Here is a 27,131-nt window from a genome sequence, read left to right on the forward strand (position 1 = left end):
TTGGGTGCAGCTGAGAAAGGAGCCCAGGCTGGTCCCTGCTGCTGAGAGGTGTGTGTGGACCCGTCTTGTTTGTGAGGTGTGGTTTCAGGGTTTCACAGTGCAGGAAGCCTCCCCTCAGGGCACCCCGTTAGCATTTACTGGGTCAGTCCAAGCCCAGGGTCACCTACAGTTGCTGTCAGGTAGGGAAAGAGTGGCATCCAGCCAGAGGTTGGGACATGGAGGATGCATCACCTTCCAGGACAGGGCGGTGAGGCCCCAGCTCATCTAGTCCCTATGTCACTTGCTGAGACGGTGCTCAGGAGTCTCCAGCCAGGGTCCCTGGTGACAGAGGCCTCCTTGGCAGGCAGAGGACAAGGAGTAAGGGGTGAAGGGCACAGCAGCCTTGCCTTCCAGATGTCCATAGTGGCTGCCGCTGGGCCTGAGGAGCATGGGGCAGAGAGAGTCATGGGAGGCACTTACAGCTCCCTCAGGCCAGGCCTCTGCAGCCAGCTCCCATCCCTTGCCCTTCCTCTGCCGCCCCTGCGCAGGCCGCTCCTGCATCACTTCTGGTGAACGGAGGTTGCTGTGTTCCTGTGTAGGCTGGGACCGGGAAGAGCTGTCTTGCTGTTGCCCAGCTCTGGGGGGAGGTGGGACCCCTGCTGTGCCATTATCAGGAGCAGTGTGGGGGTGAGGGGCCTGCACAGGACCCTTTGAACATGGCGGCCCCCATGCAGGGGCGTACCTGACTGCCCACATGAGCCCTGGATTTATAGGTTCTTCTTTCAAGGTTTCATGTAGCCTGGTAATTACCTTCATTTTTATGTGTTCTGGAAGAAATCCAAACAGGAGGAGTTAACCTAAGAATTGCTTTCAGGAGCTTGGCCTTGTGTGTCACCAGCATGGGGAGTATTCTCCAGGTTTCCAGTCCAATTTTCCGTGACCTTTTGTTAATTGCCGGGAAGAGGAGCCCGGCGCTTGGCCTGGGTCCCCAGTGTGGCGCACGCAGCTCTGCTGAGTGCACATTGCATTCTTCCTTTCTGGGCCCTTCATGAACAGGCTTGTGATACTAGGACAGTGTCCTGGGCCCACCGTGAGCTTCACGCCACTGTTCCAGTATTGACATTTCCCGATACTCACCTCCCAGCCCCTGGGCAAAGCTCTTGGAACTTAATTGTTGAGCACACAGAAGTGTGTGTGGGAAAGGAGAGCAGGTCCCCGGGCTGGGTTCACTTACACTTCTGGGGCCCTGGGCGGATGGACCCTGCGGGAGTGGTGCTGCTCTGAGTAAACCTGCAGATGCCATGCACTTCTCTGCTGGTGTCCTTCACTGTTTGTTTTCTAAAAGTTTCGTCCTGAGAGTGCATGTATATTACTGAAATTTTACAGAGATTAAGGAAGGAAACCCTCCCCTCTGAATATATCCAACCCAACGTGAATGGCTACCACCGAAGCAGGTGTTCGTATCTCTTTTCTATCCCTTTCTACGAGTGTTTGTAAAACGTAATACAAATCAAATAGTACGTAAACGTTTCTGTCTGCCTCTGTCACATTGCCCGGTCATAATGCTTTCCGTATTAGTCTGGAGGCTTTGTAGCTCTTGTTTCAAATCATTGCACAATATTCTGGCCTGTGGCTGGATGATAGTCTACTTAAATGTGCTGGGGTGATCTTTCAGTGTAATTATGACTGAGAGATGATACATTTGTGCTGAAAGCTTCTCCTGTATTTAGAAATAGTCCCGTAAGAGAGGTGTTCAGGAGAGTGGCTCCCGGTGAACGCGTTCCCCCGTGTGGGAGGAACTGGGCGCACTCGGCCAAGTGACCGTGCGGGCCCGCTGAGTTGCTTTGCTCTGCAGCCAGCAATACATGAGGGGTATTTTCTTTCCCCTTCCCATCACTGGGCATTTTCCTTCACCTCATTTTTCCTGATTTGGTTAAGCAGTAGACAGAAACACCCTGATTCCATTTTTATTTCCACAGGTGCTATTTAATTTCAGAAGTTTCCCATGTTCTTAGCAGCTGGCTATGCCGTGTTTTTTAGGTAACCTTTCACTTCATCCATAGTGTCTTGCTGGGACATTTTAAGCTGGAGAGCATCGGTTCAGAGTGTTCACTGGTGCAGCCAGCACTTACTTGGGACCGCACGTGAGGCGTCTCCAGGCACCGCTTGGACCCTGATTCTAGGAGCTTGCCTTCTGCACAGAATACAGGGTGGTCACGGGAGACAGCTACTAAGAGCAGCCAGAGACGTGTGGGGCCTGGAGTCGGGTTGCAGGCCGTGGAGGGGCTCGGCAAGGACCTCATGAGGGCAGAACCTGGGGGCGGGTGGAGGAGGGTGAAGTACGCAGCGGTGGAGGTGGAAGTGGCAGGGGCAGCCCGGGAGGAGCCTGTTGTGTGTCTGCTGTGCTGTGGGCAGGTGGACTGGCTTCCGCTCTGACCTTGGGTGGCAGCTCCTGGTCACAGTGTTGCTGGATGAGGAAAATGACACACCAACGCAAGGGAGGGAAGAGAGAGGGTGGCAGCCTTGAGGAGCTTCGCAGCTGCCTAGGGACAGCAATGCTCTCTGCTTAGGAGACCTGCCTGAGGCGGTGGCTCTGGGGCCTCCCCAGGGGGCTCCGTGGGTTCTGCCCCTGTGACTCTGTGAGAGGCTCGGTCAGTACAGGGACCGTTCTTCTGTCAGGACTGTAGTTAGTAGCAAAGGAGCTGAGGGGTGGGAGCAGGGAGGAGCTCCCACCTCTGCTTCAGCAGAACATTCCAGTAATCTTGTTGTTTCTAAATACATAAATCTCCAGTTTCCAGACTAGAGCAAATTTCCCTATAATTGTATTTCTCATAGAAGGTACCTGGTTATAGATAATTAACTACAATTTAATTTTTAAATCTTTGTAAGACTTTTTTTTTTTTTTTTAATATTTCCAAATGCACACATTTGGAAGATACCGTCTTTCAAACCTTAAAGGATGGTCTGGTTCTGGAATTACGGTCTTCAGCTGTGCGCCTCTGCCCCTCCTGGACTTGCTTCAGGGCCAACCCTGGGTGCTGCAGGCGTGGCTTAGGGAGCTGGGACATCTGTGGATATCAAAAAGCCCTTCCCGTAGAGGCCCTGGTGATTCTCCTGGAAGGCTGGGCCAGCAGTGCTTTTCAGGTCCCCTCAAGGGGCCGGCCTGTGCCAGGCTGTGGGACTCCGTTGGCGGAGACCCTCTGTGACAGGAGCAGGTGGGCCCACCTGGGGCAGTGAGCCCCAGCTGCTTGTAGGGGGTAGGGGGGTGGCCGGCACTTTCTGACAGCCCCAGGGCTGCTCCTCTGCGGCTCCCCTCCTGCCTCTCTCGTTCCTCTGCTCCCGCCATATTCTGTGATGAGTGGGGAGGAGTCCTTCTCTGGTTTGTATTCTGGGGTTAAGTTTGCTTCAGCGGTGCTCTCCTGGCTACCTGCACTTCCAGAATCTTGCCCTAAAAGGCGGTCGCTGTGCGGAGGTGAACAGAGGCGGAGGGCATTGCCACAAGCACAGCTCACAGTGTTTGCTTTCTCAGCCTCCAGGGAATCTGCCCGCGTGGACAGAAAGCACAGAGCTGGTGGGATGCCTCCTCGGCGGTAGGGCTGGCTCTCGCTGGGACTCCCACCCCCAGCAAGTTGTCCACACGTCCTCTATCACTCTGAACATGGGCTCATTTGGAGAGCAGCGGACAGCCCAGAAAGCCAAGTCTGGAGTTAGAATGGGATGTTTTCAGTGTTCTAACTTGTTTTTATGAACACTTATTTACAGCAATTTGCATTCATTTTGAATACTTGAGTCCATTAGGAAATACTGAATCATTCTGTGGTCCAGAAGTCGGGCCTGTGCCCTCCTGAAGAGGTGCCCGTTGGCCATGCAGTCTGTGTGGCCTCCTGGTACCAGCCAGGGAGGCCCCTGGGAGAGGCAGGCACAGCGGGAGAGCCCAGGGATGCCTGGGAGGGACTCCCAAGATGAGGAGGTGGGAGGCCAGGAAGGAAGATGGGCTTGGTCCATTTAGAGGAGGTGGCCTGATGGACAGGCCCCCTGGGATGCACTGTGTACAGAGAGAGGACCTGAAGACCCTCCCACAGTGGAGAGGGGGCTCACCTGGGGTCACACAGCGTGGTGTGCCCAGGACATTTCCTGACAGTGTTGCACCAGGCTTCTCTGTGGGGACGGCCCTGTGCTTGCCCGGCCACACCATGGCCCCCTGTTCTGAGGGGCAGTGGCCGGAGGCTCTGTCTGTCCTGAGCAGGATCCTCCTGTCACCACACACAGCACTGCACAGGCTCTGTGGGGCAGCCAGGACCGCAGGAGGGCGGCCTCCCACAGTCCCCAGGGCGTCTTCCTGTCCCTCCAGGCCACTGCCCCCAGTCAGGGACTCCAGGCTCACCATGTGGTGGTGTCCTGTCTGTGTCAGCACATCTCGGCCGCCTTGTTGGTCCTCTGCGGCACATCTCGGCCGCCTTGCTGGTCCTCTGCGGGACCCAGTGTCCTTCTGTTGATGGTCTTGGGGTCTTGGTGGAAACCCCAGATGCCATGCAGCCGTGACATGCTGGGCTGCTGGCTGGGCTTCCGTACACCTGCACACTGGCTCCCTCTTCTTTGCCTGTGTGAACACTGTCACGTCTCTGTCATTTGACTTTGGCACCTTCACTGCGTCTGAGTGCTGCCCCAAGCATCGTGCCCACCAGCAGCCCAGGGCCTCACTGCTTCCTGCGTGTCCCCTCTGGCCCAGGGGATGGGGTCTGCCACCTTCCGCTGCCTCCTGTTTCGCTCTCTTCCCTGCCTGCCTGCAGGTGGGGTGGGCGTGTCTTTGTTTCTCAGCTCTGCTGTGGAGAAGGTGAGGGGTCGCCAGGGCCCCTCCTGAGAGGCAGAGCCTGGGGGCTTTGCTCTCCTAGTCCCCCTCAGTAGGGCACCTCCTCTCTGGAGGCCACAGCTGCCTGCAGGACCAGCAAGCAGGGCGGTCTGCCCCAGGTCTGCCTCGTCAGGCCCACCGAGAGGCCTCAGGAGTGCTGCTTTCCCGGAGCCCTTGAAGGAGGTGGACGGCGCTTCTCTCCCGCTTGGAGCAGCAGTTCCCAGACCTGTGAGGATCAGGAGAGCAGAAGGACCAAGCCACCAGAGATGCCAGTGAGGAGGGAGGCCGCCGTGCACAGGCGGAGATGGAGAGGCCGGTGTGGGGCAAACTCACAAGCTCATCTGGCTGAGGAACATCATTAGTCATTTTGTTGAATCGGCTGACAGCATAACATTTGCTGGTGCTGGCTGAGCCCTTCTGCGCTGCAGGCACTGGGCTGGATTCCTACGTGCTGCCTTGTGGGCGCACACACATTCCAGCACATTCCGTCTTCCAGGAGCAACAGGAGGGGGCTCTCTGAGCTGCAGCTCCAGCCATCCTAAGAAATGGAATTGAACCAAGGACATGGGAATGCTCTAGAAGGGCAGCTGTTACCATGGGCTATCACTTCTCCGCTGTATGGAAGAGGAGACGGGCTGGGGGAGGACCTGACTCATCAGTCACCCGGCTTCGCAGGGACCAGACTCGGGTGTGAGAGCCACACTTTCCTCCCTGGGCCTCTCAGAGCCTCTGGGTAGCAACCAGTTCTCCGGGCTCTGGGCAAGGATCCCTGGCGTAAGCCCTCAGCACCCCTGGCTGCTAGGAGAGGAGGAAGGACACACAGGGACCCACAGTGCAGAAAAAGATGGGCGCTTTTTGCTGTTTTGGGAAAAAAGCAAGATGTTGGTGGGAACACATGGCGGACCTGAAGTCTCACCTGGCCAAGTTAGGAGCGAGTGGGCCTGCCGCTGCTCATGCTGGAAGAGCTGATGGAGACAAAGAGGAGCCAGCCAGAGACTTCGTTTCCTTCTTCCTCGTGGCACCGCTCGAGTTGAGGGGTGCTGTTTTTGTCTGGCTGTTCCTCCCCATCATCTGTGTCCACTCCCAGCCCACCTCCCACTCCGCCCCTGCTTCCTGCCTGCGTGACTTACACTCCATAGAGCTGCCTCCAGCATCTGCTTGGGAGGCCTTCCTGCGGCCTCGCCACGTCCATCTGTCCTTCCTGCGGCCTCGCCACGTCCATCTGTTAGCACAGCTGAGAGCCGTCCCAGTGGCAGCTCATTGCTGTTTTGGCCGTGCGGCTCCACTTCCTTCTCAGGCCCATCAAATCCTGGGCATCCATTTCTCCCTCGCTGATACGATAAGCAAAGAAAGGCGCTTTGCTGCTGATTGAAGTCAAGTAGCAGGGCTGGTGGCGGGCACCTGGGCAGTTGCCAGTGAGTGCTGTTCCTGGGGAGGTCGGGCTGATGACTATGCACACGCAGAAGTCCACACATATCCAATTCCCTCAAATCTCCCTCCTTCCTGTCATTACCTTGTCAACAGCAGAAGCGTTGTGGTGTACAGGGCACAGGTCATAGGGTGCGTGTGCAGGCCTGGCATTCTCACTCTGAAAGCACGGGCTGGGGCTCACAGCCCAGGCCCAGCATGGCCCTGGGTTGGAGTGCTGACCACCCCTGAGCAGCTGGGTGGCCGTGGGCAGGGGACCTGGCCTCTGAGCCTCTTTCTTGCCTCTGAAATGGAGGAGGTGAGGTGAGGGGGGGATCTCGAGGGCACCAGTAGGAGCTGGGTGTAACACTACCTGGGTGCTTGCTCCCTCCTGGGGTGTTGGGGTCTGCCCAAAGCCGGCCCTTGTGCCCTGCTTGGGGCTCTACCCCCACTGTCCCCACAGGTCTTTCTCTTCCTGTTGCCATTATCTTCATCCGTGTGTGAGATCTAGGAGGAGGACAACGCAGTCCTGTGAGTGTTTTGCTGCCAAGCCCAGAGCTGATGCTGGGCGTGGAGCGGGTGGGTGGTTAATTGCCCTGGCACGTCTCTGGCAAACCAATGCTGCAGTGGACATTTGGACAGAGGGAGGGAAGGATGGATGAATAGATGGGTGGGGGGTGGGTGGGGGAAGAAACTAGCCCCAGTGGTGACTGTGTCAATATACATCCAAATCATAGATCTTATTGAGAATTTTGATTAGGCCCCTATCAGGTATGTAAATTTGTGACGTTCAGCAAAGATCTGTAAGGCAAGAACTTGGAGCCCGACCTTATGCTGTTAGCTGGTGTCGTGGGGGAGGCGCAGCCCCTGGCCTCAGGGCATCAGCACTAGGGAGGTGTGGGGAGGCAGAGAGATGCAGCCAGGCAAAGGAGCCACCGTGGAGAGGGAGGGAGAGGGCAGGCATGCCCAGGGGGCTGGGGAAGAGCTGTTCTGGCTCTTGGGGCCAGGGGGAAAAGGCCATTTAAAAGCCCCTGCCTGTTGCTGGGAGCTGGGATGAGTAGGGCATAGCGTAGATGTGACCCCGCCCACAATTGGTGGCCTCAGCCATAACTGGGTCTGAGCTCTTGGGCAGTGGGCGTATGCCATTGAGGGCCCTTGCCATCCAGCTCCATGGGAAGGAAGGTGGTGTCCGGGGAGCAGGACTTGCCGTCACTGGGACTGTTGGGCTGGGCAGGGCTCCCGTGATCAGGCTTCATTACCTGCTTGAGTTAGGTTTCCCGTGCACACACCAGCGACTTGTGTTGTCTTGGGTCTGTTGGAGCCATCTGGGTGGGGTAGCGGTGGCCCAAAAGAAGTCTCCTAGGGAGAGCGTGTGTGGGTGGTGGGCTGGGCGGGGTGATGCTCCACACTGCCGCCACCCCAGCCATGATGTAGACGGATCACCTCCCTCAGTATTACCTGGGCGTCCTTGGTGCTCCTGTATCTAAAGCCCTGCTTGCCGTTTAAGGAAATCTTCTCTGTCGGGTGCATGCCAGTGATTGAGAGCGTGTTTAAGTTGGAGTGTGTTTTGAAGGCGCAGTGCTGCCTGTGAGCTGATGGTTGATTTGACTTCACCGTGGAGCCTTGAGCAATATCCTTCAGAATGAGCCTGCTTGTTTTCAGCAGATGAGACCACCCGCCTTCCCGATGCAGAAACCAGGAAGAAGCGGCCATTCGTTCTGTGCCTGTGCCATCCGTCACCCACTCCTCCCTCAGATGCCTCTCAGATCCCTCTCCACCCCGTCTGTGTGCAGCCACCTTCCTCTCTCCTTGTGCGTCTTCTCATTGATGCCTGGCCTAGGCAGCTGGCTGGGTCTTAAGGACACAGATGTGGCCACACTCACGTCAGGACTTCTGTCCTGGAACATGGTCCTATGGCAGGAGACCTTCTTACCAGACCAGTGGGAACTGCCTGAGCAGCATCTGGGGTGGTGGTCCTAGGGTGGTGTCCTCAGAGTGAGGTCACAGCATTTTAGTGGGGGCAGCTGCAGGGACAGACACAGAGTGGGAGGGGCATGGAGCAGAGGGGAGGCAGGGGTGTCCGACATGGAGGGGTGCTGGCAGGCTGCAGTCACAGGCAGGGGTCCAGCAACTGCCTCCTGTATTGCCTTTCCCTGCCTTGCTGCCCAGGCCTAGCCGCTCAGGAGAAACCCTATGAGGCCAGCCCACCCATCTGGTGTCTGACCCTGTCTTGGCCCCGGGTCTGTGGCATTCAGCCTGGGAGGCAGACTGAATGCAGTGGTGTTGGATTCTGAGGCTGTTTTGATGTCAGGTTTGGTCATTTTAGGAAGTCTGTAGGTGGATTTCAGCTGGAGTCGCCTCTTTATCAGTTAGGTTGAGGCTGTCACAGTTGAGCCCTGGGCCCCAGCCAGGGTTCCCTCCCTGTTCCCCTCCCAGCCAGTCCTGAGCTCCTCCAGCCGCAGGAACTGAAGTTCTTGCCTGCCACCACATGGCCCTCAGGCCACCCACCGCCCACCTTCCCCTGCGCTTTGCAGCAGGACTTTTACCCGTTTCCTTCCGGGTGCAGTGAACCAGGGCAGCTCGAACCCAGATGGCAAAGCACTTGCTTTCTTTCTGGGAGACGTGGGCACATCCCCTCACTTCACTAAGCCAAGTGGAGATGTGTGTTAGCTTGTTCTCACACTGCTAAGAAGGACCTACTTGAGACTGGGTAATTTATACAGAAAAAGAGGTTTAATGGACTCACAGTTCCACATGGCTGGGAGGCCTCACAGTCATGATGGAAGATGAAGGAGAACCAAAGTCACGTCTTACATGGCAGCAGGCAAGAGAGCGTGTGCAGGGGAACTGCCCTTTGTATCAAAATGGTTACCCCTGCCCCGTGGGGGTTTATGAAGTAAAATGGAGCTACACTTGTAGAGGGACCGCCCTGGTGGGCAGTTGACAGATGAAGATCCCAGGCTTGTGGTCAGACAGGCCCTACAAGCATCTCAGCTGCGTCTTTGCTACTATGTGGCACTGGGCCTCGACCTCTGGCCCATTGGGCTGCCCTAGGTGCAGCAAGGATTGCAGGCTGCACAGGGCTGGCACAGCGAGGACTGCCCAGCAAATCTGAGCTCTGGCGGCCACTCTTGTCTCAGCAAGCAACAGGCTAGCAGGCTAGCTGCATGCCACGCCCTGCATACAGACTCCTCTGTCTGGCCCAGCCAGCCGGAGCTCCCTGCTCTTAGCAGGTCTTTGCGTCTCAATGGTGGGTGTGTTCTGAGGGGTCCGGCCTCCTCCCCATGCCGTGCAGGCCTGGAGCTGCTTGTTTCTGACTTGACTTTCTTCTTAAACGCCTATGATCCAGTCCCTCTCCCTGCCCCCAAGCTTATGGTTCCACCCGCCTGACAGAAGCTGTCACAGGGCTGGTGCTGGGCAGCCAGGCCAGCCCTGCAGGAAGGAGTTCAACCTAGGCCCCGCTGTCCTTCCTCATTTGGCTCCTCGTGATTGTGATCGCCCAGTCCAGTCTAGTCCAGTCCAGTCCAGCCCGAGAGGCCTCCGTCCTCTTAGCTCCTGCTTTCCCTCCCTTACCACTCTTCCCTGATCTCTCTGCCCCCTCTCCTGCCTGCTCCAGGCCACTGTCCCCTGGTTCCTGGTTACACATTATCATGTGCCTGTGATTTCCTGTTACAGCGAGGAGGTAGGGCTCAGAGAGATGTCCAGGTGGACAGGCCAGGTCCCTGGAGAGCCGCAGTGGCTTTGTCCCACCAGGCTCCCTGAGGCCCAGGCCTTGGAGGGGTTGGTCCATAGGTCCCAGTGCTCGAACAGCGTCTGACACAGCTGTATTGCTCTCTGACTATTGGTTGAATAGGGTGGCATGAATGAAATGGAATGACTAAGGAGTGTGAATGGGGCCTGCTGGACCCCAGGTGAAGGAGGCAGGTCCTGAGCAGTGGTGGGGCCCTGGGGAACCTCTCCCCATACCCCTTCCCTCGATTGACAGTGAAGAAGGACTGCTCATCATCGCACAAGCGCTGAGGAGTGTCCAGGTCCCTCGCTGGGCCCTCCACACATCCCCTGTCATCCTGAGAACTGCCGCGTGCAGTAGGCGCTGTGACGGCCACCCTACAGATGAGAACATCGAGGCTCGGCCAGGGCAGGTGCTCTTGTTCAAAGCCACCAGCTGGCAAGCAGCAGAGCGCCGGGGGACAGGCCATGCCGTGTGGGTGTCTCCACTGCCTGGCACCTGGGCTTTCTGCCAGGATCCTGCTGGGCATCTTGAACATGCTGATGTAGGCGCGCACTGTTCTGAGGCCTGGGGCCCTTTCTTGAGGCTGTAAGAGAGCAGCGAGAAATAGCAGGTGAAGCCAGCAGGGGCTTGCACAGGCCGCGTCCCCTGCCTCTCTCACCAGCACCCAGTCTCACTTCACTTTTCAGAAGCCACAGCTTTGCGCCTTCTTTCCGCTGGAGTCATTTGAGCCTCATGTAAAGGTTTTAAAGTTTTCTCCTGAGCACTGAATTGTGAGTGTGTGTGTTTCTACCCCCGATGTGAGCAAGTCCGTGTCTGTCACCCAAAGATACTTGTTTAATTGAGGGATTTGGCAGCATAAATTATTTTAAGGGATGAAGAATTACCAACCTCCTGAAAGGCTGTTTTTTAAGCTCCCACCTCCAAGTGTGTGAGACTCAAAGGTCTCTTTTTCTGTCATAAGCTAATTGGAATGAAATGCAGGCGCCATTTCTGCCTGAGCTCCGGCAGCCTCCCTGCACTTTGAGGTCTCAGCCAGCACGTATTTCTGGCATTTAGACTTTACGGTAACAGGAGGGATCTTATGATTATTACTAAAGATGGTTTTGGAAGAGGACCATCTGTGACTATAAAAGTGCACGGTTGCAATGTGCAAACGAGTGCCATGTTGTTTGTGTTTCACAGAAGATGAGCTCCAGGCTGAGCTGTCTGCTCCGGGGCGCGGGAGGCTGCAAGAGCATTGAACAACCGCCTCGTCTGCAGAGAACGCGCATGAAATGGCCATCCTCCTGTCTGAAGCGGACTCTGGGGCTCAGGATCCTGGAGAAAAAGCCTCATTTGGACAGGACTGTGGCAGTTTATGTCCTGATTGTTGGTGCATGTTTTATGCACTTGTCAGCTCCGTTTATCACGGAAACTGGGATGCCAGGAGCCAGTGCCCTGCGCACTTGCAGCAGGCGGATCAGGCCTCCCTTCAGCTTCTGTGGCCTCTGTCAAGGGTTTCTGACTTTCTTTTTGGGAAAAGTTGGTGATGGCTCAGCAGACAAAGAATTGCCAAATCTCACAGGAAACTGGTGTCAGAAAGGGCACACAATTTCGTGGAGCCGGCCCAGCCACAGGTGCCTTCAGAGGCTCTCCTGGCATCCCGCATGTCTCAGGCTGCTCAGCTCCCATCATCAGGGCAGTCGCAGAGGGCAGGTGGTCACTTGTGTTTTATTGTCTTTGCCCAGTTAAGGTATATTTGCAAGCCCCGCAGTGACACTCGGGATCATTCAAGGTAACCAGGGAACTGCTCGAACGTGGCCTCCTGGAGAGGTTGAGCCACGCTGTCTTCCTTAGTGTCCCCAGCACGGTCCTCTGTGAAGGTGCCCGGATGCTTTCCTAGGGGCAGAATGTAGGGCCTGGCTTGCTCTCTCAGAGATGCCAAGTGTCCTGGGCTACCTCCTTCTCCCCTCACCCTTTCCTCTGCCTTGGTTGTGGTCCCTGCCTGGTTCCACGGTTCTGGGAGCCCCTCGAGAGAGAATATCCTGTCCTGCTCGTCCTCAGCCACCAGCACCTGGCAGAGCCCTGGCTACACCAGCGGCCCTCACAGAGGCTTCGAGCGCAGATCCCAGGGTGGCTTGAGATCCTCAGCACAGCCGTCCCGCAGAGACCTACACAGTCGCCGCACTTGGTTTTGTCTCTTCCGTAGTCTCAGACGAGCTGGGCTCAGCATATGCCCGCTTCACCCGACTTTGTCCACTCTTCATCGTCATTTCGAGGTCCGGCCAGGATTTCGCATTGTCGGTGGTTTGTGTCTTTGTGTGGTGGAGTGGTTTGTCATCGTAAAGGATTCTTTCCTTAAAATCGTTCATCTATTTCCTCCCTGCTTGAGGTTAGAAAGTGTGACAAGGCCAGGTGTGGTGGCTGACGCCTGTAATCCCAGCACTTTGGGAGGCTGAGGCGGGCGGATCACTTGAGATCAGGAGTTTGAGACCAGCCTGCCCAACTCAGCAAAACTCTGTCTCTACTAAAAATACAAAAATTAGCTGGGTGTGGTGGGGCATGCCTGTAGTCCCAGCTACTCCAGAGGCTGAGGCAGGAGGATTGCTTGAACCCAAGAGGAAGAGGTTGCAGTGAGCCAAGATCGCACCATTGCACTCCAGCCTTGGTGACAGAGTGAGACTCCATCTCAAAAAAAAAAAAAAGACAGTGTGACAAGGTCAGTTCCTCACCCCCTTTGTTGCCATCAGTCAGAATGTGGAGTGTTTTTCCAGGGTTCTGACCGTGTGGACCCTAGACCAGCAGCCTCAGCATCCCCTGGAAACTTGCTAGAAATGCACATTCTCAGGTCCTCCCCAGGCCTCCTGAATCAGAAGCTCCATGTGTCCCGGGAGTCTGTGTGTTCCTGGGGATTCGGACACCTGCTCGTGTCTGAGATCCATTCTCTGCGGGGCGAGGGAGGATGAGGGCTGGGCCGGCTGGCTTTCCAGTCGGATCGGAAGCGGTGAGTGGCCGCCTGAATGAAGCATTTGGTATTGCTTCCTCTGTCCTGGGCCAACATCAGTATGTTTCTTTCTGTTTTATTCCAAAATGCAGTGCACGTTGGGTCCTCTATCGTTTAAGTGCCGTAGTGATTTCTGTTGCTATCAAGACATAAACTGCAGCCATAGGTGCGGCTTCGAGAGTAGGAAAGTGAGGGCAAGTCTCTGGTTGACCTTAGGAGGTGGGTGAGGAGAGAAGCCTGGGGCGCACATGCAGCGTAGACCTCCCGAGTCCTGAGGGAGTCTCTTGACCTGCCCTCAGACCACTCCTGCTGGGTGCCCTTAGTGACGGCTGCTAGCCCTGATCCCCCATACTAGAGCGCCAGTTGCACACAGCCTTGGCTGCACATCAGAACCACCTGGGGTGGTTTTTACTACCAACACCCCATTAGATTGGGGTCTCTTGGGGTGGGATCCAAGCATCTGTGGCTCCTGAGCCACGTGATTCTGGGTGAGAATCACCAGGGTGAGACCCTTGGCCTAGACTCTTCCCTCGGTCTGTCCTCCACCGGAGTCCTGCTGCTCCTGCACCCGGAGCAGCTCCTGCTCTGCCCTTCCTGTTTCTCCACCGTGCCTGCCTTCAGATGGCCTCCTTCCTCTGCGGTTGGCGTGGTGCTGCCTTCTCCCTATTCCATGTTCCTGCACTTGCTCTGCTGTTTCTCACCTTCAGGCTTTTTCCCAGACGCCGGACCAAGCTAACTTGTTGCATGTGGTGGCTTGCGGGGCTGTGGAGCAGGGTCTTAAGAGCCAGTCTTCTTCCTCTACTTGGAATGGCTGCTCTTTGCCACCACCCACCACTCATGGATAACTTGGGCAGGCCACACGCAGGTTTCATCTGGATTAGGTACTGGTCTAGTTACCAATTAGTGTGAAACAAGTCACCCCAAACTTCATGACTTAAAATAACCATTGTTTTGCTCACAGATACATGGTGTGTGCAGGGTTCAGTGCAGATGGCTGGACTGGGTGGCCTTCCTGGGGGCTAGAGAACCCCCAGGTTGGAAGATGGCTCACTTCACTGGCTGGCAAGTTGGTGCTGGCTCAGCAGAGAGCTCAGCCAGGGCAGGGGGGCTGAGAGCCTCCACTCCTCTTGATGTGGGCCTCTCCTGACAATTTGTGAACTTGCTCCAAAATACAGTCTTACTGGGTCCAGAGCCCTGATTTACTTGAATACTCCCTCTTTTCCGGGCGTAGCAGCCTCTGGGGGTCCCTAGATGAGCAGGATTTTGTCCTCATCCCCATCACATTAAACAGCCTGCCCTGTCCCAGGCTGGGAAGCCTCTGATCTGACTGAAGCGGTGTCCACTTGAGGACGCCCTGGCAGCTGGTCAGCCTGTCTGAGTTCAGCCCCAGCCCCCCATGCGCTGGAATTGGGTGTGGGATACTGGATACCACGGTAGGCAGAAGCTTGCTCTCCAGAGGGCATCCGTCTGCTCCCTCACACCAGCAAAGCAAGCGGCCTCACACAAAGGCATAGCTCAATGTGAATTAAGTCTAAGCTGTTAAAAGGGCTTCACACGTTTCTGTTTCTTGAATATTGAAAAACAGGAATACATATGCAAATGCAATTTAATCAGTCCTGTTCTGACCTGTCAGCATTCAGCGGGGGCCTGCTTTGTCATCGGAGGCTTCCTTCGGGGGCAGGGGGAAGACGAGGGGCCTAAGCCTGGGAGGGCTGTACCCGCATCCTGCCACGTGACCTCCAGCCAGCTGTGTCTTTGGCCAAGAGTGTCTCCAGTGGCTGAAACGGTCTAATTGTTCAACTTTCTTGTCTTTGCCTTTCACGAGCCACTTTATAAATCCTTAATATGCGATTTTGTTCGGGGCTAGTTAGAGGCAGTGTGGTATCAGAAGTGATGACGGCTTGCAGTTTGCCTGGCCTAGACTTAGCTCTCGATGCCTTCTGCTTGCAGAAAGGCCATGGGGTGTCTCTTTGACCATGTACAGTGGGGTGATTGTGCCCTCCTCCCCAGAGCCCAGGGCTCAGCCCCCGTGTGGTGTGGGCGAGGACAGCCCTGTGGCCTGTGCCTCACTAGGTCTGTGGCCTTAGTGATGAGGTTTCTCTCTCCAGGTCTCAGGTCCCTTACTCTAAAGTAGCGCTCATGACCGTGCCGGCCTGGCAGGGCCAGCGTGGAACCCCCACTAGCGTTCTTCATCCTCATCCTGTCCCCCGGCGTCCTGGAGTGCAAGCTTAGCCGCTGACTCCCTGGACTGGGCATGATCTGCACAGCTCCCCTCCTGCCGCTGAAAGGTCTGCCTGTGAAATGATCGCAGAAAGCCGGGGAGATGAAAGTTAGGCCTGGCCATGTACGGGAGCCCTGTGGTTGGAAGCCAAGCCTCATCTGAGCAATGGGGATGACAGCCTGCAGGGAGCCGGCGGGGGTACACCAGGGCACACTGAGCCTGGCCATTGTGGTACAAGGCCCGGGCACCACCAGCCTCATGCTGCTGGGGCTCCGGGAATATTTGGGGAGCATGGTATTGAGAGTGAGCCTAGGCGCCCCTCCAGTCATGCCTGAGGGGGTGGAGAACGTCAGGACTGGCCTGTCACTTGTGTGGAGTATCTGTGTCCTGGAGCTGCCAGGTACCACACATAGAAGGCTGACACCCCTGAGACTTCTGGAATCAGGGCATGAGCAGGGCTGGCTTGTTCTGGAAGCTTCGAGGGAGAATCTGCCCCATGCTTCTTCCCCTTCCCGCCCCCATGTGTTACCAGCCATCCTTCGAGTTCCTGGCTCATGACACCCTCACTCCAGCCTCTGCCTCTGTCACCACGTGACGTTCTTCCATTGTGTGGCTGTGTCCACGTTGTCCTCTTCCTGTGAGGATGCCCATCATTGGATCAGGGCCCACCCCTCTCCAGCGCTACCTCATCTGAACTACATCTTCAGATGCCCTGTTTTCCAGTGAGGTCACATTCACAGAAACCATCGGGATCCGGGCTCGGGGGACACAGATTCACTGGCCGTGGACAGGCCCTCGTGGAGCAGGGCCAATGCTCTGCCGTGGCCGGGGAGCTGCTGCCGGCACCTGCGCTGTCTCTGTGGTGGCCTGGTCCTTCTCTCCCGGTCAGCAGCGAAACAGGCCAGTGCGGCTGCTGAGTTCCCGGGCTGCGGAGCGGGGCGTCACGCTGCCCCACGCCGGCACGGAGGCCACTTGGGCTTCAGCAAGCACACAATTAGAAAACCGGAATCCCTGTTGTCTGTCTCTGCAGATTGAGCCGTTCGGCTCAGTATGGTTAATGTCAGGGAGGATTAAATGGTTCAGTCTGATCCATTTTACCTAATGGCATTTTAAGTACAGAGATGGTAGTACATTTTCAGAAAAAAATGATTCCTTTCTTACTGCTGCAAATGTACTGTCATTAAACATGGCTTTAGGGCCATACTGGGCCTGGCCCTGCCCACCGTGCTCAGCACTCACTGCCCCTTGCCCTCCTCAGTGCCTGGCGGGGTTCTGTGGTGACTGTGGCCGTCACTGTAGTGCAGGACGAGGTGATTTAGAAGGAATCCTGGGGGCATCTAGGTATTCATAAACACTGAGATCGCCCCTGCAAGTGTCTCCTGTCTTACTCAGGATTGCCGGCCCATTAAGGTGTCAGGAATGTGCTGCTTTTAATTAAATTTCATGAAGAATAAATGTTAACTCTCCAAGTGTCTTTAATTTCTTCTCTATAGTTGGCAGTCTTTTTGAAAAATGTACTGTACACTTTAATCATTATCATGGTAAAGAGGCAGTTTCTAAAGGATGTATCAGGGTTTTTACATTTTTTATTCCTTTATTTTATTTCTTTCTTTATTTAGAGATGGAATCTTGCTCTGTCGCCCAGGCTGCAGTATAGTGGCACAGTCTCGGCTCACTGCAACCTCTACTTCCTGGGTTCAAGTGATTTTCCTGCCTCAGCCTCCTGAGTAGCTGGGATTACAGGTGTGCACCACCATGCCTGGCTAATTTTTTGTACTTTTAGTAGAGACGGGGTTTCATCGTGTTAGCTAGGATGGTCTCGATCTCCTGACCTCATGATCCACCCGCCTTGGCCTCTCAGAGTGCTGGGATTATAGACATGAGGCACTGTGCCTGGCCTATGACTTTTTTTTTTTTAAAGGAGAGGAATCTCAATTACAAATTAAGGCTATTTTTGAGTTCTTTTTGGTTCCTCCTAACATTAGCAAAAAGTGAATTCTGAGAGTTGCAGTCTCGCAGGTGGGCTCTGTGCAAATGGAATCCCTTCTCCATGGGCCAGGGCTCGGGACCCTCCTGCCGGCATCTCCTATGGCTGCACACCTCTGGACCTGTTTCTGCTGGGGGCAGGCCTGGCTCCCTGGCCTTAGGGGAGGGTTGAGAAACAGGTATTACAAAAGATTTCATGTATGTATTTATTTGTTTTTGCTGTGGGTCTCCACGAAGACCTAGCAGGCCTCTCAGCTGGGCCTGGGTTGGTTGGGTTGGGTTGCAGGGAGACCTGCAGGATCACATTCTCAGTTTTCCGATCTTATGTGAGGAAACTGCAAAGTTGTAAGATGTAGAAGCGGCCACTTTTGAGTGTTAGATTGTTTTGTTTCAAGTGAGTGACTTCAGGACCTCAGGTGAGGATCCATGTGGGCTCCTCGTCCACATTGTGAATCCTACCTAAGCTCCTCAGTTGCCCCTGTGTCTGACTATGCGTGGGGTGGGAGGGAAGGAGGGTGCAGGAGAAATGGGGTGACCCCTTGGGAACGTGCTGAGTGAGTGGACCCTGGGCACACTTGGGCCCATGCCTACCAGGCAGCTGGACATACGCCTCCAGGAACAGAGCCTCTGCTGAGTCCCTCTGCCTGTGCGTACTGGGAGATAGAGAGAGACTTGCATTAAACAAGCCGGTGGAAAAAAACACACGTATGGAGGACAGCTGGGGAAGGTGATTGGTGTCATCAAAACACTTCGCGTTGTAGCATGTCAACAGCACTTTGGGAACTAAGCTGCTGGGGACTGGATAAACCAAGGCATATGGGTGCAGCCCACAGGCACTTCTTAAAAAACTGGTTTTGTTGAAAAGAAGAAGCATCTTAAAATTCACACAGACAATGACAAAGCCACCTGGTGCTCAGGCAGGTGGGTGTGGTGCCGCCTGAATCCCAAAGTGTGTGGCTCCCTCGAGGGAGGTTCCTTGCAATGCTGGGGTGTGCTGGGACATGCCTGCATGACTGGAGGGTGCAGGAGGGGATGCCCGAGTCAGGGGAGGTTGGGAAAGAGGGAGGGAAAAGGGGAGGGAGAGGCACGCTTTGGCCACCCAAGGGTGCATAGGATATATCATGGCTTAGCCCCATGGAAGAGACGCTTCCCTGGAGGGCACCTGTCCCTCTGTTTACATCCCTTGTTGATGAGGGACCAAGTGTGTGCCCCCCCAGCTGCATAGGGAGGCTGGGAAGCACAGCCTGGCCATGTGCCTGCTGTCATGTATTTTCATGGAAGGCAAAGCACGGCGTTAAGAGAGTGCTGGACAGCTCTGTTCCACAGTTCCCTGTACCTTGGCACTCAGCAGCTCGGGAAGCAACAATTGCCCAGGCAGCTGACCTCTTTGAAACTCATCTGCCTTGGGCATTGAGGAGACCTCAGGCCCCCCATGAACTGTGCTCGACCCCTGGCATACCTGTATCTCTGCTCTCCTCCTCGGACCATTCCACATCTGGTTTTTTTTTTTTTTTTTGAGATAGAGTTTTGCTCTGTTGCCGAGGCTGGAGTGCAATGGCACGATCTCAGCTCACTGCAGCCTCTGCCTCCCAGTTTCAAGCATTTCTCTTGCGATAGCCTCCTGAGTTGCTGGGTTTACAGGAGCACACCACCACGCCTGGCTAATTTTGTATTTTTAGTAGAGATGGGGTTTCACCATGTTGGCCAGACTGGTCTTGAACTCCTGACCTCAGGTGATCTGCCCACCTCTGCCTCCCAAAGTGCTGGGATTACAGGTGTGAGCCACCACGCCCAGCCCCACATCTGTTTTTTAATGCAGCTCTAACGCTGGTGTTTGGATAGGTCATTGCAAATTCTGTCTTGAATGGGCGTGCCTATTAATAGAAAGGTTTGACCCCCGAAGACTCTGTTGCCTGTGCCCGGCTTGCTTTCCTGATACCAGTCTTTTTAAAAGACTCCTTTTGGCCAGGCATGGTGGCTCACGCCTGTAATTTCAGCACTTTGGGAGGCTGAGACAGGTGGATCATTTGAGGTCAGGAGTTCCAAGACTACCCTGGCCAACATGGTGAAACCCTGTCTCTACTAAAAATACAAAAATCAGCAGAGTTTGATGGCATGTGCCTGTAAACCCAGCTACTCAGGAGGCTGAGGCACGAGAATCACTTGAACCTGGGAGGCGGAGGTTGCAGTGAGTCGAGATGGCGCCACTGCACTCCAGCCTGGGCAGCCAAGTGAGACTCTTGTCTCAACAAAAGCCCCTCATTTTAAGTACGCTGTCTCTCCTTTCCAGGCCTTTAGAGACAGAAGAGAATCATTGTAAATTCCAGCACAAGCTCTTTCAGCCATTGTTTAGTTTAATAAATCCTGCCTCCTTTATTCATCCCTGTGATGAAGAGTCAACTGCTCAGGAGAAAAGCCAGGGCACACAAAGAGGAGGGCATTAGCATACAGGAGGACAGAGGCGGGCCTTACACCCTTGGCAGCGATGCTCCTTGTAGTCCACAGAGAACTCCCTTCTGATGGGTGCAGTGAATGAAGGAGGCGCCAGATGAGTAAAGGTGCACAGTGAGTAAAGGAGGCACGAGTGCCTCTGGTGTGGACTTTAATAATCTGGTGTGGACTGAAGTAATCCAAAAGGAGGCACCATCCAAAGATGCCATGCTCAGAGCTGCTGGGCATCCCGTCATGTCAGGGGTTCAGCAGGGTGGGAGGTTTGCGAACGGTGTCAGGGATCAGGCCAGAATAGGCAGAGATGCCAAAGCCTCGGGAAGGGACCATCGTCATGTGTTTAATAACTTGAAACAGATTAAGACCATACATTCACCTGCATGCACGCACACACTTGCGCATGCGTACGTGCACTCACAGAGCTGTGCTTCGCTCAGCACTTCCCCAACTCAGCGGACCTCTTCAGGTACCCGAAGGCCTGCCTCGGAATGGGGATAGATGCCTGCTTGTTGGGCGCTGTCTCTGGAACACATTTGTCCTCCGTCGGCCATCCAGTCACGTATGATGCTTTGAGTACCTCTTTGAACATTTGGACTCGGTGTGTTCTAATGCTACATGCTGGACACAACAGACCAATGAGCACCGTCCCCTGCTCTGGGGAGCCTTCAATTGAGAGGGGGCCAGGAGTAGACACACCTCAAGCAGAATCAGCCACAGTGCTTGGCATGGAGAGCTGGGGAGAGGGGCTGCCCTGTCTGACCACAGGCAGTGTCTAGTCACCTGGCTTGGCAGGTCAGCAGCGGAGACGTTGTGGGCAGAAGGTGGGGTGTCCATGTGGGTGCCAGGTTCTCATTCTGGCAGGACCCTTGACTGGGGTAGCCACCGGTCGGGGGAGAGTAGTCGTTGCCCCAAAGTCTCTGCCAGCATCACTGGGTAGAACGCAGGCATTCTGGACACTGCTGGCTATCAGGATAGCCAGTTTCACCAAAGGAAGACACGTTTCTTTCTCTGAAGTCTCTATAGCAGTCCCAAGGCTGTGAGATGTCAGAAGAGGAAGGCAGCTGTTCTAGTGTGGACTTTAATGTTGCAACTTGCAGCATCATAGAGCATCTGCTTTTCACGTAAGATCTTTCTGTGGACCTGAAATAATCCAGAATCATCTCATCAAGTGGAATATGCCATATGATATTTAAATACCTGTAATTTCTCTAAAACCCTGGGGCCAGAAACTCTAGTGGTTGCTCTATTCATGGATTCATGTTGCAGTAAAATGTGATAATTGATGAATATCTGTGGAAATGGATATGATTGTGTCCTTTTAAATGAGCTAACAATTTCATGCCGAAATCTCAGCAGTGCTATTGTTTAGAATAAAAGGAGACATGCAAATGAGGCCAGGGTGCAGATTGTGGTAGAACAATGCTGGCAGCCTCTTTATTGGACCCATTAATTAATTCCCCATCAGCCAGTTTCCCTGGGAATGAACTGGAAAAATAATTAAAATGATACATGAGGTAAGGAGTTTAGAAATTCAAAAGGTGAAGGCGAGAATTAGTTTAATACGTAATTAGACATATTATTTGTGACTCTACATTTTTTTAAATGTGGTTCACTGAGGCAATAGGGCCCTATTTTTAGTCCTAGATAGTTAATAAATATCATTTGGGGCTGTTTTTCAACTCACAAAGGCTCATAAATTTTCTTAATAACATTAAGTGGCTAATTACATTGTACATTGTTAAAATAACTTCTATTGCAAAATCTAATAATACAACAAAAGTTTGCAAAAGCAAGTTTTTAGAGGAGTTCATTTGACTAAATTTCCAAGTGAGATCTGGCATACATAGGCCAAACTGAAAGAGTTTCAGCAAAGCATCTGCAGGTTCACGTATATTTTTGCTGCAAACATGATCCAAACAATGAACCTCAAAAAACAGCTTCCTTTTGGTGTAAGTGGTGCAGATGGAAAGTCGTCCCTCCCAGAGTCCAGGCTGAGTGCTGCCTCCATGGCTGTCGGGAGCAGCGGAATCTTGATGGAACATGCTTCTGCTGCCACATCCTCTCACTGAGGCCTCAGCCCTAGCCTCAGTGTTGCACATGTCAGGATGGACTAACGTGAGTCTTGGCATGGTACACATTTGTCTCAACTCCACCTTCCTGTCCTTGCTGGAATGAAACTCTGTTGTTTGGATGGAGCAGAGCTGAGCTGACTGTTCCGCGCTATTCCCTGTTGTTTGGATGGAGCAGAGCTGAGCTGACTGTTCCGCGCTGTTCCCTGTTGCTTGGATGGGGCAGAGCTGAGCTGACTGTTCCGTGCTGTTCCCTGTTGTTTGGATGGGGCAGAGCTGAGCTGACTGTTCTGCGCTGTTCCCTGTTGTTTGGATGGGGCAGAGCTGAGCTGACTGTTCCGCGCTGTTCCCTGTTGCTTGGATGGGGCAGAGCTGAGCTGACTGTTCCGCGCTGTTCTCTGTTGTTTGGATGGGGCAGAGCTGAGCTGACTGTTCTGCGCTGTTCCCTGTTGCTTGGATGGGGCAGAGCTGAGCTGACTGTTCTGCGCTGTTCCCTGTTGTTTGGATGGGGCAGAGCTGAGCTGACTGTTCCGCGCTGTTCTCTGTTGTTTGGATGGGGCAGAGCTGAGCTGACTGTTCTGCGCTGTTCCCTGTTGCTTGGATGGGGCAGAGCTGAGCTGACTGTTCCGCGCTGTTCCCTGTTGTTTGGATGGGGCAGAGCTGAGCTGACTGTTCCGCGCTGTTCTCTGTTGTTTGGATGGGGCAGAGCTGAGCTGACTGTTCTGCGCTGTTCCCTGTTGCTTGGATGGGGCAGAGCTGAGCTGACTGTTCTGCGCTGTTCCCTGTTGTTTGGATGGGGCAGAGCTGAGCTGACCGTTCCAGCACCGTTCCCTGTTGTTTGGATGGAGCAGAGCTGAGCTGACTGTTCCACGCTGTTCTGTTGTTTGGATGGGGCAGCGCTGAGCTGACTGTTCCGCGCTGTTCTCTGTTGTTTGGATGGAGCAGAGCTGAGCTGACTGTTCCATGCTGTTCCCTGTTGCTTGGATGGAGCAGAGCTGAGCTGACTGTTCCACGCTGTTCCCTGTTGCTTGGATGGAGCAGAGCTGAGCTGACCGTTCTGCACTGTTCCCTGTTGTTTGGATGGGGCAGAGCTGAGCTGACCGTTCCAGCACTGTTCCCTGTTGTTTGGATGGAGCAGAGCTGAGCTGACTGTTCCACGCTGTTCTGTTGTTTGGATGGGGCAGCGCTGAGCTGACTGTTCTGCACTGTTCTCTGTTGTTTGGATGGAGCAGAGCTGAGCTGACTGTTCCACGCTGTTCCCTGTTGCTTGGATGGAGCAGAGCTGAGCTGACCGTTCTGCACTGTTCCCTGTTGTTTGGATGGGGCAGAGCTGAGCTGACTGTTCTGCACTGTTCCCTGTTGTTTGGATGGGGCAGAGCTGAGCTGACCGTTCCAGCACTGTTCCCTGTTGTTTGGATGGAGCAGAGCTGAGCTGACTGTTCCACGCTGTTCTGTTGTTTGGATGGGGCAGCGCTGAGCTGACTGTTCTGCACTGTTCTCTGTTGTTTGGATGGAGCAGAGCTGAGCTGACTGTTCCATGCTGTTCCCTGTTGCTTGGATGGGGCAGAGCTGAGCTGAGCGTTCTGCGCTGTTCCCTGTTGCTTGGATGGGGCAGAGCTGAGCTGACTGTTCTGCGCTGTTCCCTGTTGTTTGGATGGGGCAGAGCTGAGCTGACTGTTCTGTGCTGTTCCCTGTTGTTTGGATGGGGCAGAGCTGAGCTGACCGTTCCAGCACTGTTCCCTGTTGTTTGGATGGAGCAGAGCTGAGCTGACTGTTCCACGCTGTTCTGTTGTTTGGATGGGGCAGTGCTGAGCTGACTGTTCTGTGCTGTTCTCTGTTGTTTGGATGGAGCAGAGCTGAGCTGACTGTTCCACGCTGTTCCCTGTTGCTTGGATGGAGCAGAGCTGAGCTGACTGTTCCACGCTGTTCCCTGTTGCTTGGATGGAGCAGAGCTGAGCTGAGCGTTCTGCGCTGTTCCCTGTTGCTTGGATGGGGCAGAGCTGAGCTGACTGTTCTGCGCTGTTCCCTGTTGCTTGGATGCGGCAGAGCTGAGCTGACTGTTCCACGCTGTTCCTGTAAGTCGTTTCCTGTTTCCCTGTTATTTTGAATATAGGTAGATGGCCCAGTAATTCCATTTCTGCAAACCTAAGAGTGTAAACATTTCATAGGATTATTGAACTTAAAGTGATAGGCCTAGCTGGAAATATATTTTACCCTATACCTACGCTTATTTCTTTTTAATGGGCAACTGAAAAGTAATTTTAGTAACCAACCTCCCATACCACTGGAGAAAAAATAAAAACCACAGTAATTTCCATGTATTAAGAGCCCATAAGTGCCCATCATTGTCATACACAGTCCGCACCTGTTAGCTTGTTTAACCCTCCCAGGAGCTTGCAAGGGAGCATGGTCAGATATTCGCCTTGCAGCCCACGCTGCGGCCAAGGGAAAGAAGTTTTGTGCCTGGGAGGCGTGCAGACGAGTCAGCAGTCAGACCCTCCTGGGAGTTGCGCGAGTGACTCTCTTTTTGGTGGCAGTGCAGGCCACCTCCTCGCTTTGCCCTCTGGCCACCCCAGCTAGTCAGCTTCTGCGGCAGCGCAAGCACTTTCTGGGGTGGGCTCCCGATTTTAGGCTCTTTGCTTTTATAATCAAAGTTAAAATGGGAAACCGTTCACTTGGGGCTGGCGCGAAGGAGCCAGTGCTGCCACGTCTGTTCTTTCCTTTTAAACGAGACCCTGTCCATTAATCACCCTGTGGTTTGATCTGTCAATCCAGAAACACTTGCTAATGCTTTATGGCTGTGGTTTGTTGTGGTTCTGGGAAAGAGGAAAAGAAACGAGCCAGCCCTAATAAATAAAAGTTATTTCCTCATTTGAATTTCTGAGTCCAGAGAGTCAATATGGTGCAGACATCAATCTTGTTTTTCTTGAAGTGGAGAGACAATTTCTCATTGTGTGTCACCCTGGGTTGTGATGATAAAACATGTGGTGTGTTTGGCTGGGCTCAGTCGTGGCCTCTCCTGAGACCCGCTGCCTTTTTATATTGCAGATTACACACTTGGCTTAATGCTGGAAGCCGGCCTGTGTTCCCTGCTCTCTAAGAGCATTGGTACAGAAAGCTTCACATTTCTAAGGTGGTTTGGATTGTCATGGATTCTCAGAGATTATGGTTTTCTGCAGCAGTTCTCTCAGTGTGCTCAGAAGGGTAAGGCCTCCGAAGAAAGGCACGGCCAGGAAGCTGGTGGGCTTCTCTATGAATTAGGAGGGAAAGAGGAGAGGGGCAGAGCCTGGAGAGGCTGCCCTCCTGGGGTGCAGGCCATGGAGGCTGTGGAGCTGCCCACCTGCCCAGCTGGCAGGTGGCAGAATTGGGACTGAAGCTCAGTCCCCACTTGTCCAGGCCGCAGCTTCCCCTTTGGGGCCACTCTGCCTCCTTCACTGTCTCTCCAGCACCAAGCAGTTGTGTGATTCTTAACATGTGCCTGTCCTGCTTCTTGTCACAGTCTTCTGTGCTTTCCAGCAGTGTGGCGCCTGGTCCTGCATTTGGCCAGCAGTGGAGTACCAAGTTTTATCAGTGGAGTGGCGTTCCCTTGAGAGCTCGCGTGTTATGGTTGAGATATAGGGGCTCCTGTCTCTCTGTGCCTTATGCACTTGACCACACCCCAGTTAGCACCCCTGCTGTTTCCCAGGGCCACTGTTGCAGACACCCAGGATGGTGGCTGACTTGGCTCTGCACCCCACACCCTGTACAGGGGTCCTGGCATGCTGGCAAGCTGCTAAGAGCTGGATAGGTACACGGTGGCACCCTGATCTGATTTACTTGGTGTCCTGTAGGGCACACTTGTGATTACCCGCCAGGCCTCTGTGTGGGTGGAGACCGTGAGAACCTGTCCCCTGGCCTTCGAGGCTGTGCCTCTTGGCAGGAAATGTCTTCGTCCGGTTCATCAGACCTGTCTTGCCTGTCTGCTGAGGGCCCGTGTGGAACCTCTTGCCCAGCTGCAGACGAGTGGGTACTGGCCCCACACTCCTACTTGAAGGATGGCTGGCTCTGGGCAGCTTTTTGGATCTGAGGTCAGATATGAATGTAAAACTGAAAAGTTCTAAATGTATTAAAGGCTTTCTTTTGGGGCTGGAATATGCAATAGATTTCCTATCCCTCTCCATTCCCTCTTAAAATTTAATAATGCCATAAAAATGATGGATAACAAATTATTCCAGGAAAAATGATACTGAAAGACTGTTCTAACTGTTGAAGCAGAAGTACAGACGTGGCGAATAAATATATGTAACCCAGAAAACTCACGAGGAAAGAGGGAATCATGTACTTCGTGGAAACCGCATCCACATATTGTTGTTCCAGGCTGTGGAAAGCAACGATTTTTATTCCAGGTATTGAAGCACAGAATCTATTTCATGGTGCTGGTGGCTTTATTAACATAGTGACGCTATGCCTTCGTGGAATTCAGTGAGCAGCCATCCCTCTTTGGAGCGCCACGGAGGGAGAGTGAACTCCACAGTTGCTATCAGAAGGCTCTTCAGGGTGCCTTCCACAGAGCTCCGCCAGCATGCCGAGGCTGTGGGAAGAACCATGAAACCTCATAAATATATATGACGATTACATGTACCCATAATCATTAGAAATGAAAATGTAAAAAACACAGAAAACCACAAGGGCTCTGATTGCTGGGTCTGGGATGTCCCCACTCTGACAGTGCTGGTAGCAGAAGGAAGGCCTGACAGCCAGGCCCCAGGGCAGGCAGCAGGGAGGGAAACGGATTTAAAAATCAGACCAGACGCTCGTTCCCTGCAGAAGTCGGGGTGTCATTAATGCATGGGCAAACAGCCCTTTATTCCTTAGCAGGCCTTGAAGACACCACCCCATGGGAGATTTTTTAAAAAGATAATAGGCTGTGATTCAAGCTGGACATGGTAGCTCACACCTGTAATCTCAGCTCTTTTGGAGGTCAAGGAGGGCAGATCACTTGAGTCTAGGAGTTTGAGCCCAACCTGGGCATAACATAGCAAGACATGGTTTGTACAAAAATTAGCTGGGTGTGTTGGCATACATCTCTGCTCCCAGCTACTCGGGAGGCTGAGTTGGGAGGATCATTTAGGCCCCGGAGGTTGAGGCTGCAGTGAGCTATGATCGCACCACTGTACTCTAGCCTGGGTGACAGAGTGAGACACTGTCTCAAATAGACAATAAAAAACAACAAACAAACCCACAAAGTATATGATTCAAACTTAACATCCTGACTCTTGTTTTCACTCCAAGGCAGTGAAGCGATGATGTGGACAGTGCGTGTCTTAGTCCCGAGCGCCTCCCAGGCTAGGAATCCAAGCCAGGTTATGGCTTAAATGGCGACCGGCGGAGCTGCTGGCTGAGGTCACCCGTGTTGGCTCTGCAGACCACCTTGTTTCCCCTAGTGTGTGTCAACACGTTTATTAGGAGAACTGAGG

At 53.9% G+C, this 27,131-nt stretch overlaps 1 protein-coding gene across 6 annotated transcripts in view; it reads left to right on the forward strand.

The window, feature by feature from the left end:
• Positions 1–27,131, forward strand: part of TBC1D22A (TBC1 domain family member 22A) — a 383,821-nt gene that overhangs the window by 274,039 nt on the left and 82,651 nt on the right. For 2 of the 6 annotated variants that reach the window (XM_064368238.1, XM_064368237.1), the window contains exon 11: positions 11,151–12,138. The exons of 3 other annotated variants lie outside the window; for them this stretch is intronic. In XM_064368238.1, coding sequence (XP_064224308.1) covers positions 11,151–11,699 — 549 coding nt within the window. In that variant the 3' untranslated portion in view covers positions 11,700–12,138. Of the gene's footprint in view, positions 1–11,150; positions 12,139–27,131 lie in introns of those variants that run through there. One more of the 6 variants, XM_064368236.1, reaches the window with a different exon arrangement.

The sequence above is a fragment of the Aotus nancymaae genome, unplaced genomic scaffold (assembly GCF_030222135.1).
Source record: "Aotus nancymaae isolate 86718 unplaced genomic scaffold, 86718_ANA_hifiasm-v0.15.2.pri h1tg000076l, whole genome shotgun sequence".
Lineage (NCBI taxonomy): Eukaryota > Metazoa > Chordata > Mammalia > Primates > Aotidae > Aotus > Aotus nancymaae.